Source organism: Nilaparvata lugens, chromosome 12 (genome assembly GCF_014356525.2).
Source record: "Nilaparvata lugens isolate BPH chromosome 12, ASM1435652v1, whole genome shotgun sequence".
Taxonomy (NCBI): Eukaryota; Metazoa; Arthropoda; class Insecta; order Hemiptera; family Delphacidae; genus Nilaparvata; species Nilaparvata lugens.
In genome coordinates this window covers 14,585,794-14,602,964 of record NC_052515.1, presented here as the reverse complement: position 1 = coordinate 14,602,964, position 17,171 = coordinate 14,585,794, and the positions used below count along the sequence as shown (strand labels likewise).

The following is a 17,171-nucleotide window of genomic DNA, read 5'->3' as shown; positions in this document are numbered from 1 at the left end:
TTGATGCACATTTTGGAAAACAGTCCGTTAAGGCACTTAGTATGATTTTCAGTTAAGTGTGACTCCAATGTGATGACGTTAAGTGTTGGGCTGATCTGGATGCACGTAGTGTTGGGCTGATACTTGTAGTCGACTGCTGCATACCAAACTCGATACAGGTGACATCTCTGTTAGCATTTCTTCATGTTTGTAGTAGATGGCTGCATTCCAAACTTGATACCGGTGACATCTCAGCATTTCTTCATGTTTGTAGTAGACGGCTGCATTCCAAACTTGATACCGGTGACATCTCAGTTAGCATTGCTTCATGTTTGTAGTAGACGGCTGCATTCCAAATTCAATACAGAGTCACATAAATTTTGTATCATATTTGTAATTATACAATGTACATTTCAGGCTTGAAATGACAATGTAATTCATTTTTTGGAAAAGAGATAGACGCTGCATACAGGATTAATTTAGGTGAGGATTAATTTAGGTAAGGTTTGGTTTTTTGATATTTTCAGCTTTCAAGGTTTAGAGTTCTGCATACAGGAATAATTTAGGAGAGGATTTTTTGAATTAATTCTTTCATGATACTGTGACTGTTCTTCTGAATTCAAAGTTGTGAATGTGAACATGGATGGCAATTACCTCCAGGTAATGCAGTAGTGTTGAAGTTTGAGATACAGAGTCAGCAATAAGCATTGGCATTGCTATTGGCGTATGCTTTGGTGTCGGCTTTGGCATCGGCGTTAATATTGGCATTGGCGCAGGCATGGCATTGGCATTGGCGCAGGCATTGACATCAGCACAGGCATCGGCGTTGATTTTGGTGTTGGCATCAGCATTGGCGCAGGCATTGGCGTAGCTATTGGCATTGATTTTTGTTTTTGGCATTGGCGCAGATTTTGGCATCAGCATTGGCGCAGGCATTGACATCAGCACAGGCATCGGCGTTGATTTTGGTGTTGGCATCAGCATTGGCGCAGGCATTGGCGTAGCTATTTGCATTGATTTTTGTTGTTGGCATTGGCGCAGATTTTGGCATTGGCGTAGCTATTGGCATTGGCGCAGGCATTGGCATTGATTTTTGTTGTTGGCATCAGCATTGGCGCAGATTTTGGCATCAGCATTGGCGCAGGCATTGGCGTAGCTATTGGCATTGATTTTTGTTGTTGGCATTGGCGCAGATTTTGGCATCGGCGTAGCTATTGGCATTGGCGCAGGCATTGGCGTAGCTATTGGCATTTTGGCGTAGTTATTAGTGTTAATATTGTTGTAGGTATTAGTGTAGGCATCAGCATTGGCACAGATTTTGGCATCAGCATTGGCGCAGATATTGGCTTCGCGCAGGCATCGGCGTAGATATTGGCGTTGGCATCAGCACAGGCATCGGCGTAGATTTTGGCGTAGTTATTGGTGTAGGCCGCAGCGTTGATTTTGGCGTAGATATGTCACACTAGTTCGAAAATCACCCAAATGTTCTTAACACTCTTCATGGCGTTCACTTGTTACTGATTTCGAGATTCACATGATAACTATTTCAATGTTAATGTCTGTGCTGTACCTGTTATCTTAAAATGCTTATAAACTAAGAAGAAAAACTTGATTAGGCTATCCATACAATCTAATACACATAAAAATTATTTTAAATATATATAAAATTGAAATTTGTTAACATCTTATTATACAGTCAGCAATACATAAATTGTGAAATATGGACATATCAATGATAAATTTAAAAAATTTATTTTCATCTATTCACTGTTCAATATCAACATTTTAATCCATTCTTCAAAATAGAAATAGAATTTCATAACACCCTGTATCATTATCAAAATTGTAAAAAACAAACATCATAACAACACAACAAAAATTTAATTTCAATACATATTTCAATAATTTCAGACATTGGTCTTCTATTCAATCATTTCATAATATATTTGCATTTCATTATTATTTAATATACATTTCATTTATAGCATGTTCATTTCACATTTATGATTTATCATTCAGGGTTTCAAAATTATTTAGTTTTAATTTTGTTCAAAAATTGTATAAAAAGCAAATTATTTAATATTATTAATCATCGTTTGTTGGATACTATAGTTTATTTCGACTCTTCAATGTTCTAAACACAAACTACATTTCATGACAAAACTTTACTATCAATCATTAAACAAGAAACCATTCAAAACATCAATAATATTTTGCTTCAAAGGCAAACAATATTCATAAGTAATCATCATTTATGGCAATCAACATTATTAATCATTATTTTGCATCTATGGCAATCAACATAAGTAATCAACACAAAAAATATTATCTCATTACTGCCTCTCTAAGTCATAACCTCTGTTATTCCTTCTTTAGGCAATAATGGGTTTCCATCTCAAAAAAAAACAATCACATACCAGCAAAATTCTAATCAACAAACCCCACTAAAAATTCTACATACACTCCAGCATCCATTTCAAACGATAATCAATCATATCAAAATTTATAGAACAAACAGTTTTAAAATTTGAAAAAAAATATCAATTACAAAACACTTTAGAAAAATTTTAGCCTTTAACTCATTTCAATTGATAATATAACACAACGTTTTAAATTAAACCAATTATTTTTTTAAAATAATTTAAAATTTAAAGACTGTATAATAAGTATAAACATTTCAAGATTATGATACAAAGATTATCAAGATGAAATACTGGGTAAATAAGTTCCCTAAAAAATACAAAAAAGAGAAATAGAAAACTGGGTAAATAAATTCCCTAAAACAACACACACAAAATTGATACACTTCACATAAGTGATACATGATGAAAAATTATGCCACAAGCAAACAATTATTTACACTACAATGGATAGATTTTAGAAAAGTTAAGTTTTATCAACAATTTAAAGATTAGGAAAATAAGCTACTATTTTAACTTCTAATATCATTTCAGAAAAAAATACAAATTTAAATGACTATGGACAAGATTGGTTAAGATATGCATCATAGAAGAAATTTACTGAATATTACACAAAGACAAGAAAGAATCGAAAATTGAAAAGATTAAGGGCCAAGAAAATAGGCTACAGGAAAGAAAAAAGATACAATTATGGACTCTTACCATACGTAGTATTTACGGTCATTGCTATTCTGAATCCCGGCATAACACAGGATTCCTAATCATTGTGTGTTGGGGAATACCCTTTCATCATGTGACTCACAGTCATCATCTTGTAAATAAGCAACTTGAAACAACCTTTGAATACTAATACATCAATGGAAACTTTGCGTTTTGTTTTCTTCAATAGCATGATTTTATTCATAGGTTCATTTGTTTCAACAAAGCCGTTTTGCCTACAAAAGTTAGTCATGTTCACTTGAGAATGCATAGCATACACTTTTTCAATTCTAAGTTGAAAGTTGAACTCATCAACTTGACTCAAAGCAACATTCATTTTGTTCACATTATTCCTAACCTCCACAGAAACCTGTCTCATGTAATCATTCATTTTATTTATAGTTTTCCTAACCTTCAATGTAGTAATCTGATCCATAGAAACATTCGATTTGTTTACTGTTTTCCTAACCTTCAATGTAGCAATAGTACTTTCTTGATAGTTGACTTTCAATGAAGACAACTCCCTACCTACTTCTTTACTCAATTCTACACTTTCACTATGGTTGACTTTTTCAACAACAGTAACTAGGCCTACATTGTCAGAAACTTGAATGAGTTGATCTTGTAACTTAACACTACTATCATTCTGCTTCAGTTTGTTTTCATTTTCCTGATTATCACTCAATGTTTCAGCAAATTCTTGCTTCATATCATCAAACCTAGCATTAAACTTAGCATTTTGCTCATCAAACCTAGCATTTTGCTCTTGTTTAAAATTATCAAACAGTTGTGTTAAGGCAGCTATTAACTCATCATCATTTTTAATATTTTCATATTGTATGCCATTTTGCTAGTCTGCACAGATAATATATTCATTAGGACTTGATCTCTCTTGAACTGATTTCCCACTCAGCAACAAACCATTCATAACCTATCAAGATATCTATGCTACTAATAATTTTTTACAACCAGGGATTTCATGGTGTACCATTTGGGACATATTTATTTTGTAATTCGGTCCCACCACAGGGGTAACATTTGGAACAAATGTGGTGATTCAGTCCCACACCAGGGCGTACCATTTGCCGTGCTACCAATTTTTCCTTAAACGGTTGGATTAGCATTTAACACCTATCACCTAAGGAAAGTTGTCGGCTCCAATAAAATAGATTCTTGATAAACTGTGAATGGATCTATTGCCTATGAATGAGAAATCCAGTTTTCAGAGCAAATTAACTTATAATCTTCAGATGAAAATTTTGGCAAAACACAGAAATATACAAAGAACAATAACTTACAAGTCTAATGATTTCAAGTAACTACGAACTAAAATACTTATCTAGTTTACAGTTGAAACACAGTGGCTATTGGCTTTACTACACTAATAGCGAATTTTGCACAAAAATTTATATAAACTTCAATCTAAAACATTGATAAATTCATTTAAACAGACAATAACTCAGAGCACAAAATTATACAAGCAACAGCCAGCCATTTTTTTTAGAAGAAGATCGAACAGGAAAAAGACACAAGTTGCCAGTCACGAAGACAACGCCTCCAACATTATAGACACGTCACCAAAATATTATAATTTACAAGTTTAGAATTCATATTCTACATCTGTTCTCAATAAAACTTTATTTTGAAAATGTTATTTTAAAATTTTTTATATATATTCTATTTAAATAAACTGTTTATCCAGTAATTTGTTAACCCTGCCTCGGTGACATTATGGAACAATGCAACAAACATTTACGATAATAAATTCTCCATCAAAAAGTTTATCCGTCTATTGATAACTCTGACATTTACTATAAAGTTCCATAGATCTCGAATTGAAGATTCGATTCCAATGTGAGAAGAAAAATGTAATATTACAACTACTACATCAGTTACAGAAAATATTAGATAAATTACAATTACATACAATAGTTAGTTACAATAAAAATTTCTTATAATATGTCCTCTACAATATGTTTAGTGTTTCCTGTGTGGAAATTGACCTACTCCACTTTGGCGTACCATGTTCTAGAGTAGTTTAAAAATATCCATAATTGTACCCCTGAAATGTTCATTTCAAATTATATTTCTGACAACGTTTTATTGGTTTCAATTTTCAATAGTTGATTTTTCAAATTAAAATCTTGTTTTTCAGGATTCGTATGGACCAAGTTCGAGGCATTCATCAAAACTTTCTCTCCAAGAGAAGAAAAGTCTAGTCAACAGTGATACATCTCCCTCTCATGGTAAATTCATTTCTTCTACATTACAGTATCGTTGCGAACTAATATTAAACGGTGCTGACTTTATAACGTGAATAGATACGATTTAACATGTCTACACAATAAGTGCTCCTTCAGTATTTTAGAAACTTTTTAAATCAAGTGATTGAATTTATGAGTGTTCTGCTGTTGAAATTAAAGTGTACGGTATTTAAGGTAATATTTTTTAAATAAAAAATCGTATGCTGCTATTGTTAGTTCCAAATACAATGACTTCTTTGGAACATTCCCAGTTTTAAACATGCAGAATTGAGAAAATAAATATATAAATAATTAGTTTTGTAAGCTAATGTGGAGGACCTCTACCAAATATGTAACGGGGGGAAGAAAACTATATGTAATAGGCTTTGAAGTATAACACTTCAAACTGTCAGGTGAAAAGGTTACAGTGAAAATGAGTTGATGAAAATTCGCATGAGATCAGATAGGACATAGGACTATTCCCAGTCAGCCGCGTGAGTATGGATAGTCTCCCATTAGAACTTATAGGAATAATATTTTCACTGTACCGGACACGGACCTTGATACTGATAAGTGAGAATTCAGCGTTGAAATAAACTTGAATGCAAGTGAACCTGACCAATGTAAACGCAGCGAAAAAGAACATTCATTGTATGGTTTTTGTGTCTTTGAAACCATAAATTCAATTCAATTCTTTATTGCCAAAATTTAACAACGTAACAAATCGAAGATTAATAAATCAAACACTTATCACAAGAAAATGAAATAAAATTAACTACCCAGAACTAAAAATGGTTTCAGGCACCACCAGCAAAAGAAAAGTTTTTGTCCGCTGGTGGCAGTCGCAAAAAAGTCAGATTCAAAATAAATACTAAAAATCATGTTTTTGGACTCAGGGGACCTTGAAACGTATAGAAAACATGAAATTAGGGTACCTTAATTTTTTTGAAAAGCAATACTTTCCTTACCTATGATAATAGGGCAAGGAAAGTAATGAATCGTATAGAAAACATGAAATTAGGTTACCTTAATTTTTTTTGGAAAGCAATACTTTCCTTACCTATGGTAATAGGGCAAGGAAAGTAAAAATAACACAATACAAAATCAAGTTGATAACAGGAAAAACTATTCCATATCACTGCAAAAAACAAAAGAGTGATAACAAATTTTGAGAGAGAAAATCAAAATAAGATTCTGTAATAGGAAAAACTAAAACAAAATAAAGATCAAATGAAAAATATGACTACCATTCAGGTCCCAGGGGAAAAAATACTTTTCCTTAATCCAAGCCTCTATTCCCTTCAAATCTACTCTTTGATGGAAAAAGAGCGATGAATAAATTGATAAAAATTGAAAGAACTTACAGTATTTTCGTTTGATTTTCGTCACCAGCCAGCTGCAACCGATTCGACAATTTGGTTGCAGGATTAAAATGTTGTTCTTTGCCAATCATTGTATGGTTCTTGTTTGTGAAAATGAATAAATAGAAGAAATAATAGAATATTTTTTTTGAAATCTATAGAACCAACAATATCCAAATTCACATTTATTCATTCATTCATCAAAAAGCATATTTTTGAGACTCCAACCTCATCGAACAAGATTTTTTGAAGCTGAGCCAGAGCATGTCAGTCGAAGGATCTTAAACGCACTACCAGTGGAAACTATCGATACTTCAAATAGAAGAACATTCAAGAGACTACTGAGGAATTGGCTACAAGACAGATGTTTCTCCAGTTTACTGGAGTTTTTCTCAAAGACAGTGTGAGAAATAAACCTAGCGAAATATTATAATAGTTAAGATGATATCATCTTTATTTTTTGGACTTCAAATATTCACGGAGATTTTGATGACCTGACAGATTGTATGATTTTATTGTAACTGACAAATGCGAAATATTTAATGTGAAATGTACATGCATGAATAAATATTATTATTATTATATTTACAAAATAATAGTGTAAAAATAATATCATGATTGCGTGGATGATTTAAATATTTGTGTTTGATTTCCGTCACCAGCAACCAGCACCCGATTGGCTGGCGCCTCGGGCGGCCTGGACCTGGGTGGCAGTGTGGCTCCCCTGTCGCACAGCGCGGCGCGCCACAAAATGGCCGTTCGTCCGAAGCGTACATACGGCGCGCCACGTCGCTCGCGCATGCGCCAAATGGCCAACGCAGCCAGTCTACTTCCGGCCACACCGGAAGTCAACGAGGACGGATCGGCGAGGAGTGTTAGTCCCGAGCCTGCTGATAGAACCGATGCTAAGGGAGCAGGAGGAGATGGAGGAGACCCTCTTGAGTCTCCAACAAGAGGAGGATCTGATGGTAAGGGAAATGTGTTCAGGAGGATTAGGAATTATTTGGGGAGAATCATATGAAACATAAAATGTCAGAATTAGGAGGAGAAGGAGGAAGATAGACTCTTAAGAGTAACCATCCACTGGAACCGTATTCAACCGATCCGTTCGGCCGTTGGATCGGACGAATCTGCCGGCCGTTAAGTCGGCCGAATATGGTCGTCCATTGGAACCGTTTACGTCAGTCTAGTTCAGTAGTAGGCTGGTTGCCAATTATTCAATTAACTACTATCATAGCCACCAAAAGTTTCATAAACAATGATTATATTGAGATTTTGAAAATTGAATAAACAAATATCCACTAGATTAGTTATTCATTACAATAATCTCACCTTCAACAAATATCCACTAGATTAGTTATTCATTACAATAATCTCACCTTCAACAAATATCCACTAAATTAGTTATTCATTATTAAGCAGTCTTTGTTCACAGATTCCTTTGAACATCATGAAGATGATATCTTTTGTCTCGCATATCCCACAATGGAACATGCTCTTGAACCAAACTTATCAACTTTTCATCGTCCATAGTTACAACTTTATAAAACAGAACAATTTCAAACAAACAAGACTGTGAAACAATTTTAGGTTAGGAACACATTGTTCTCTCAGTTAGTTCGGCCTGATAGAGCCGGAAAATCCCATTCTATTCGGATCAAAAAATTGATCGGCCGTATGAACCTGTTGCAATGGACGAGCATCTATTCCTTTCTTTGTTGGGGGATCATTCGGACGAGATCGGTAGTTTTCGGCCGATGCTAGTTCGGACGAAATCGGTTCCAGTGGACGGCCCACCTAAAACTAGTGTTAAGTCTTTGACAATAGGAGAAACTTATAGTTGGGCATTGGGGGAATGTGTTTATATGGATAATGAATTATTTGGGGAGAGTTATTTAGTAAGGTAAATACTATAGTGATGATAATTTGAAGGATGAGGAGTGAATGAGGAGGAGGAGGAGGAGGAGTAGTAGTAGGAGAAGGAGGAGAGACTCCGAAAACTAGTGGTAAGTTTTCTACAAGAGGAGAAACTGATAGTTGGGGATTGGGGGAATGTGTTTAGAAGGATTAGGAATTACTTGGGGAAAATTATTTGAAAACTATCCCATGATTAATATTCATTTAACTACAATGAGATAGTGGAGTAACTATAGTAAGAAAGGTGAGTAGGAGAGCTAGAGTAGGAGCAGAGGATATCCTGTCAAAACCAATGATATATTTGTAAGTTGTCATGAAAGGTAGGAAATGATTATAAGGAAAATTTATCGAATATAATAAAGGGGAATGTAAATGAAAAGTGCAAGATAGATCGGGAAAAATATAATTTTTTGTCAAGTGTATTTCTTGGCAATCAATTATTGTGGATAAAAATTTTAATGGATTTGAGTTGAGAAGGTTTAGGAATTTTGCAGAGAATAATAAATTCTTATATTTATTTGTATAACTATCATAAGATTGTAATATTTTTGTACTTACTAAACTGAATTACTACTGATTACTTTATCTGTATAGTACTATTCCAGTATCATCTCAAACATGAGTTCCTTTGGTTCTAAAGGGAGTCAGAATACTCTTAAAATATGGCGAGGAAATCTCTTTGAACTATTTTTGTAAGTGACATTTTAAAAGGCTAGAAAAACTACGACTAATTGCGTTCACACCAAAGTTATAAACAAAATGTTAATAACTTAATCCTTATAGATTCTATTAGATTGAACATAACTTATCATACACATGACGAAGATGTGTGTTTAATGTTTGTCAAGTTCCGTTCAATCTAATAGAATCTATAAGGATTAAGTTATTAACATTTTGTTCATAACTTTGGTGTAAACGAAGCTTAACTTGGTCAACTTAGTTAACTTCTTAACTTATCGACTAGTTGACTAGTTAACTAGCATCTAATAACAGAAATCGCGTTAACTTGTTAATAGTTTGCTAGTTAACTAGCAAAATAATAACAGAAACCAATCTGTATGATGGCTGCTAGGCAACTAAGTCAAATTAGAGCCTTATTGATAAACAATTTTCAAGCCATTTTCAGCCAAACACTCTTGGTTTCAGGAGCAAAATATTAATTGGTTACTGTCACTAGTCATCCAAAGCATGCTTGGCTGAGATTGTATCAAAAAGTTCTGTCAAATTGAACTCTGAATATAACAAATAAAGACTTTGACAAATATCCGTGTTGCCAAGTTGTGCGAAATTTCAACCGTCTCATGCTAGCCCATATGACTGGATATATTCAAATTGACAACTCTGTGTTGTCAAATTGAATATATCCAGTCATAAGGGCTTGCATAAAATGAATTGAAATCTTGTACTATTTGGCAACAAGGATATTTTTTCCAAGTCTCAACCTGCTCTATTACTGTATAATAATTAATTCAAATATTAAGAAAATTATATAAATGGAACTAAGGACTTCTGCTACTGCAAATATTTACCAAAGAAATAAATAGTAGAAGGAAATTTGAAGAATGAGACTGTCCAAAGATCAATCCTCCATCTTTGCTCTATTTAGACTATAAAAAATCAAAAATTCTTTATTGGTTCTTCAACGACAATAAATATACAAAAACAAAACTTTCAGCAAAAATATGAGAAACCAATCACCTGCAAGGAAAATCCTATAGTTGTATGATTTCATGCTAAATGTGAAACCTCTTTCTTCTCATTTCTTACTAGTTTTAGTGATGATAAATTCATGCTAAATGTTACCCACCTTCTCATTTCTGAATAGTGTTAGTGATGCTTTAACTGTTGCTTTGCCACTGCTTTGAACTGCCACTGAGTGTGCTGCACGGCTTTGTTTACAGATGCAGCTTGCATGATGCAGCAGCCGACATCAGCTGATCAGCTGACTGGTGCACAGCTGACTAACGCACAGCTGAAGTCTGCCTCACTACCACTGGGCATGGCACTGTCAGGCTGGAGCGATCCTGCCTGCAAGCTGTCTCGCAGCAAATCCAGCGCTACAGACAGGAAGCAGCCGCTCGACGCTGCGTCTGTTGTGGAAAGTGAGGAGGAGCTTCCCAAAAAGGAGGACACATCGTTCTTTGGTCGGTTGTTGTCGAGACGCAGTGGCAAGAAGAAGAAGGCAAATCTGGAGGAACCTGCATTGGAGTTGCCACAGAAATGTATTGAACAACCGTTGGAGTTGCCGCAGAAACGTATGGATGACAAAGGTCGTTATGCACAGGAACCTCCCAAACTCACCCGCAACCATCCCGCTACCCGGCAACGCATGGAGCCGATCAGTATCCCCTCTGAACCATGCTCCATCACCCGTATGCATGTCTCCTACTCAGCACCCACCTCCTCAGAACCACCATCATCGGAAACCCACCAGCATCAACACATCTTCAAACCCACCAACCGTGTTATCCCTGATGACATTGACTTGGAACTCCAGAGGAGATCACTGGTGAAAAAGTCTCACAGTTTCCGTTTGACCTCTGATGCAGCTCCCAAATCACTGGACCCCACAATACTTGTTTCCCAGAAATCTTCAAGTAGTGTGATGCTTTCTTCATCACCTCCGATAGTGGATGATCTTCAACCTGACAACAACTCCTCAGATGTTAAGGATGTCCTCAACAAAAATCTCGATGACAAAATTGGTGCCCTCAACAAAAATCTTGTAGAAGGTGCCACTAAAGATCCATCACCACCCATTTCTGAAACTAAATCCGAATCTTGCAGCTCTGTGTATATCAAATCAGTTATGCTCCCCTGTTGCCCTGATGACACCAACATCATTGAGAGTGTCAGTGTGGAGAAGGAGACAAAGCTGACTCCAACCACCGCCTGGGATGATGAGATAACAGTGAACAATGAAAGCTTGCCAGTGCCTTTGTCACATCAGATCACAATCCCAGTTAACGCGAGTGTGGTTAGTATTGTGGATACCGATAAAACCACAGAGGAAACTGGGACAGATTGTTTGGAAGAGGTGGAAATGGACATTGCTGATCTCAGTGATGAAGTGGAAGGTTCAGTTCCAACTAGTCCAGCAAAACCGGAACCCAGACAGAGGACACCGGATGATTTGACCTATTTCCCTATACCGGCACCACGTATCTCCAAGCGTGAGTCGGCACCAGTGGAAATCCCTGAATTCATGAAGGTCCAGCTGAATCGTTTCGATGGCAGGAAACTGTCCAACGTTATCCTCTCAACTAGTCCCAACACTATTTTCAAACAGGACCATTGTCACCCCCCACCAGCCCCACAAAAATGGAGGATGTTGTACCTAATGTCACTCAAGTGACCGCTAAAACTGATCAAGTGACCACAAAACCTGATCAAGTTGTCATGGAAAAAAAAGTGATAGACAATTCTGTCACTGACAAGAATGTAACATTGGATGGTAGTAATGTGGTATCCACTGAAGTAGTGGAGGACCCTGAAGATCAGTGTGGATCAAACCATGATGATCCCATGAACAGCCTTCAGGAGTCTGGTGATAAAAACGTTGACGAGGTTGTAGTCGAAGTGAATGTCTCACCAGCTAAATCAGTTGATAACACCCCAAAAGTTGTCGAACTGAAGCAATGGAACTCCAACCCAACCCCCATAGTTGCAGGTATTCCACCACGCCCTGTACCCAATCCCAGGTACTCCATTGTGTCAATTACAGCCAGTAAGGGTTCGGAACCTAGCAGTGAGCCACCAAAAAGTCAGACACAGATTCTACGCAAAAAGTCAATCATCAAAGATGCGCAAAGTGTGATCTCAGAACAGAACCACAGGAAAACAGATCTAGACAGAGATGTGGTGAATGAGAGGGAGGGTAATAGTGAAGCTCCTGTTTCAAAGTTGCCTCCAAGGAAGAAGTCTTTCAATTCTGAGGGGACAGATAGTGAAGCTCTGGTTACAAAGTTGACACCAAGGAAAACTTCTTTCAATTCTGAGGGAACAGATAGTAGTTTAGGAGGAGTATCTCAAGTGAAACAAGTTTTGGGGACGGATTGTGAATCTTCAAAGTTGACCTCAAGAAACAAGTCTGAGGGAACAGACAGTGAAGCTCCTGTCACAAAGTTGACACCTAGGAAGAAGTCGTTCAATTCTGAGGGAACAGATAATAATATTTTAGGAGGAGTATCTCAGATGAAACAAACTCCACGCGTTTTTACCAAACAGAACAACAGAGTAGTTGAAAACCAGTGGAACAGGAAGTCAAGTTTTGAAGAGTTCAACGATAGGATTGTCGGGGAGCAAAATGGAAAGAACAGAAGCAAGGATGATGAAGTTGTCAGGGAGAGGAATTCGATTGGAAGCTGTGATGCATTGGAAAGTAGTGATGTTGTGATGAGACGCAAACCGTTGTCAAGGGAAGTTACCCGGCAAAATGATGATGAACCAGAACTGTTGAAGGTGTTCGCTAGAAGGTCGTTGAAGGTCAAGGACTGTGACCTTCCTAGTGACCTTGAGATTGCTCCAGAACCTTCCACCAAGTCAAGAGACAGTGATAAGGAGAATGAGTGTGGGGATTCCCCGCCAGAAGAGAGGAAAAAGATTAAGGAGGCTTTTGTTGACACTAAAGACACACCCAAAGTTTCAAGTTCTGTGGTGAAACCATCGAAGAATAACATCCTTGAAGATAAGGATACATCTGATGTGCTCCTGAAAGAAAACAACCAGACCTCCTACGACAAACGCCAAAGGAGTCGGACGTTCCCCGACAACCAGAAAATCCTGGAGCCTCCCAAGCGTCCTGTGCCCCAGCGTGTCCTGCAGGATGTTTTCAAGGAGAAGGACGTTGAGGTGATCAGTTTGGAAGGTCCCAAAGGATCTAAGAATGCGGTGGAGGTCAGTGAGAATAATAACAACTCTGAAAACGATGTTCCTCTTTTTAAGAGGATTCAGCAGCGTAAGGAGGAGTGGGAGAAGAGGGCTCAGTTGGCGTCCGTGAAACGGAGTCATCCATGATTTAGGAATTTTGAATTTGTCCTAGAAATTGAAATGTTTCTAGTGAGGGAACTAATCCACTTTAGTTCTGTGATGTTCACAAAAATATGTGCATCTTGAAAGTAAGTAGCACTAAATTGTGATTCAAATCAATTTGCTTCAAACTGTTTTGATTTTATCAACCTTGCAAGATAAGCTTCAAACTGTTAGCAATGATTGAATGTTGGGAAGTCTTGATGTTATTTATTAGGGATTTCAACAGTTTAAAGTAAATCTCACTATAGTATTCAGTATCCCTTATAAAAAAGACCAATGCTTCCCATTCGACCTATTATGACAGTCTTGAATGAACCTTGCTGTATAGTGAGAAACTACACGATTATAATAATGTCACTTCATACAAGATTATGAAGTTGTATAAAAATGTGTGTTCTAAAGGTGCGTACAGATATACGCGCCGCGAACATGAGCAATTCACTTTTAATCAGCTGACTATATCTGTATTTTTACAGAAACGGTAAGATACAGATATAAAAAGCTTGGAATCAGCTGATTAAAAGTGAATTGCTCATGTTCGCGGCGCATGTATCTGTACGCACCTTAATAAAGAACACCAATGATTTCCGTAAAATTTGATGAGTATTATTGCCTACATGTTTTGAATTCCCCTATGGAATTCGGCCCTGATAACAAATTTCAAAACTATTATAATGTCCCTCTATATTGGTTTGAAAGTCATGAAAAGTTTGATCATTCTAACATCAAGTACAATCTGTACGTAATGTACTTGGTTCGTTTCGGTAGTTGTACAAATTTGTACCTATGTACGTGGTAAATTATGTACTTAGTAGGCCTATTGTTACAAGTGATACTTGTTTCAAAAGTGAAATTAATCAGCTACTAGTAGAAAGAATGATTGTATTCTTTCTTACAGACTTATAAAAGTCATGAAAATTGTGATGATTAAATATTGGAAGATGAAAATTGTTCCATAAGGTATCATTGAATCAAAAAGTTCAAGTAAATTGAAAGAAATCAGTAGTTGAAGAGATGTTTATGATATCCCAAGAAAACATTATTGAAATGAATCAACACTTATTGAAATTAATCATTAATAGTTGGAGAGGTGATAATGATAGCAATAAATTTGTTGAAATTAATAACTCTATTGATGCTAATGATAAAAGGAAACGTCAAAATTTGTTTGAGAGGAATTAATAATTATATTGATGCAAATGATAATAATTTATTGAAAGAAAACAATACGTATTAAAAGAATCTATAATGGGAGCAATCAAGTTTTGTTGATAGTCCGGGTGTAATTCACAATAAAATATTTCAATATTCTGCAGTGTAGATACAGAAATACCTCACTGTTATTCCTTATATTCAAATAAATGATATTGGTACATAAGACATGAATATTGTATATAAAAGTAATTTTTCTCAGCTTAGGTTACTGTCTTGTATAAAACTCGAACTATTTTACCCCTCTGCTTAACGTGTACATTGTGATGTAATAACGCTTGAAGCTTCTAAAGTATAAAATTTCTATTCAATGTTATTGCCAGTACAATAGTACTTGTTGGGTTGATCTCAGAAATAATGTTTAAAATATTGAGAAATCTCTGTTGGAAGCAGCAATTTTTATCCAATTCTAATTTCCAATGACTATCAGCTCTTCTGGGTGGAAATGAATAGCATTGAATCTTATGGGAGTATTTACACATTGGCGGAATCCAATTTCTAATTTCCATGAGTATCAGCTCTTCTAGGTTAAAATAAATAGCATTGAATCTTATGGGAATGTTCACACATTGGCGGAATGGAATTGTGTGGATACTCCCATAACATTGAATAGGTTTTGTTTTCTGCCTGTCAGAGCAGACAGATATTTACAAGTCTCTTTTCTATTTAGGGCTACTTGTAATATAAATAGAAATACAAATCTCTGTACCCTTTTTGAATTATTTTATCACAACATGTCTCTACATTCATGCCATTTTCAAGTAATTTTTCACAACATTCAAATCACAAACAGTGATTTTAAGTGAAAAATCACTTGAAAATGGCATGAATGTTGAAACATGTTGTGATGAAATTATTCAAAAAATGGTACTGAGATTTGTATTTTTATTTAGATATTTACAAGATTTGTTCTCACCGAGAAATGAAGAGTTCCTCAGAATCTATCAAAACTTATTCTTGTGTATTTCAAGCTTTCTCAACTGTGTGATTCAAAGTAATTAGTTGAACCAGAGAAGAGTTCTATAGTAACTATGAAATTAATTATTACTCCTGTTAAACCATTCTCCTAGAGAATTTATAATGTATAATAAAATCATCTTTTTCCTGAAACTATCAAACACAGATATTATTTTAGGTTAGACGTCTTATCAAAAGATATTGAGTTCAATGTTCAGTGTAATACCTCTATTCTTTCATATTTAGGTGTTGAATTATTTCAAATTTACAACTTGAAACTAAGAGGATAGATATTTAGAAAATGTCAATGTATTTTTCAGTGTTGTACCTCATAGAAATGTTGACCATTTTTACAGTTAAGTGTTGACTTTTGAAGCTCTTATAGAAATATTATATTTGAAAATGTACCTAGGTTGCCTAACTTGGAATAATCTCAACCGTGTGTTGCATAATATATATAAATTAAAATATTTGAAGTTGTAGTAGTGCCTTAATATTTATATAGAAAATAGATAGTCAGAATTGTTTGATCTACTTGCGGTTCAGTATTGTACTAATTGTGGAAGATTTTTTTATAGTGAGGTTCACTCTAAACAAACGGCATTAAATATTATAAGAAATAACATCAACACAGTACCTCTTATTAAAAAATATGCTGACAGTTTAAAGTAAATCTTACTATAGAATTTTTGGTGCTGAACAATAGAAAAACCAGCATGTACAATACGTTCTAAAGTTTATTGGAATTAGTCGAAAGCTCGCTTGTAAAGTCATGTATGTTTCATTAGTCGATAAATCTGTATTCTCTTTTAAAAATGATTATTTCTGAATTCTCAAGACACAGAAACAAATTAACTATGAGGTTTTGTAGATGAATTATAAAATCCAAAATGATTTAAGCCTTTATCATTTTAAAAATAGTTTTGTAGAATACCTTTTATCAGATTGAAAAACACTGTTTTATTGAAAGAATAAGACGTTGTTATTGTCAATACCACTTTAATTTATTCGAAAATTAATTCGTATTACAGAACCAGTTTTCATGGTAACATCTTCAGCTGAACTAATGTGTTTGTTATTGTTAAGGGACCTGGTTCTGTAATATGAATCAATTTTCGGATAAATTAAATTAAAGTGGTATTGACAATATCAAAGTCTTATTCTTTCAATTATGGAAAAATACCACAACATCTCATACCATACAATCAAATTATTAAAACACTGTTTTTTCATAACTTCAACATTTCCCCATAATTTTTCCCAATTCAAATTCCAAGTTTGTCTTAGATTATACTTATACTAGACTAAACTAATAATGACAATAGCAATGATAAAATTCCTAAAAATCGATT

General features: G+C 35.2%; 1 protein-coding gene across 1 annotated transcript in view; it reads left to right on the top strand.

Moving 5' to 3' along the window:
- LOC111056542 overlaps positions 1 to 14,040 on the top strand; it is a 183,376-nt gene extending 169,336 nt beyond the window's left edge. The window contains 4 exon segments of the mRNA XM_039439458.1: positions 5,254 to 5,344; positions 7,365 to 7,670; positions 10,521 to 11,965; positions 11,968 to 14,040. Coding sequence (XP_039295392.1) covers positions 5,254 to 5,344; positions 7,365 to 7,670; positions 10,521 to 11,965; positions 11,968 to 13,635 — 3,510 coding nt within the window. The 3' untranslated portion in view covers positions 13,636 to 14,040.
- The last annotated feature ends 3,131 nt before the right edge of the window (positions 14,041 to 17,171 follow it).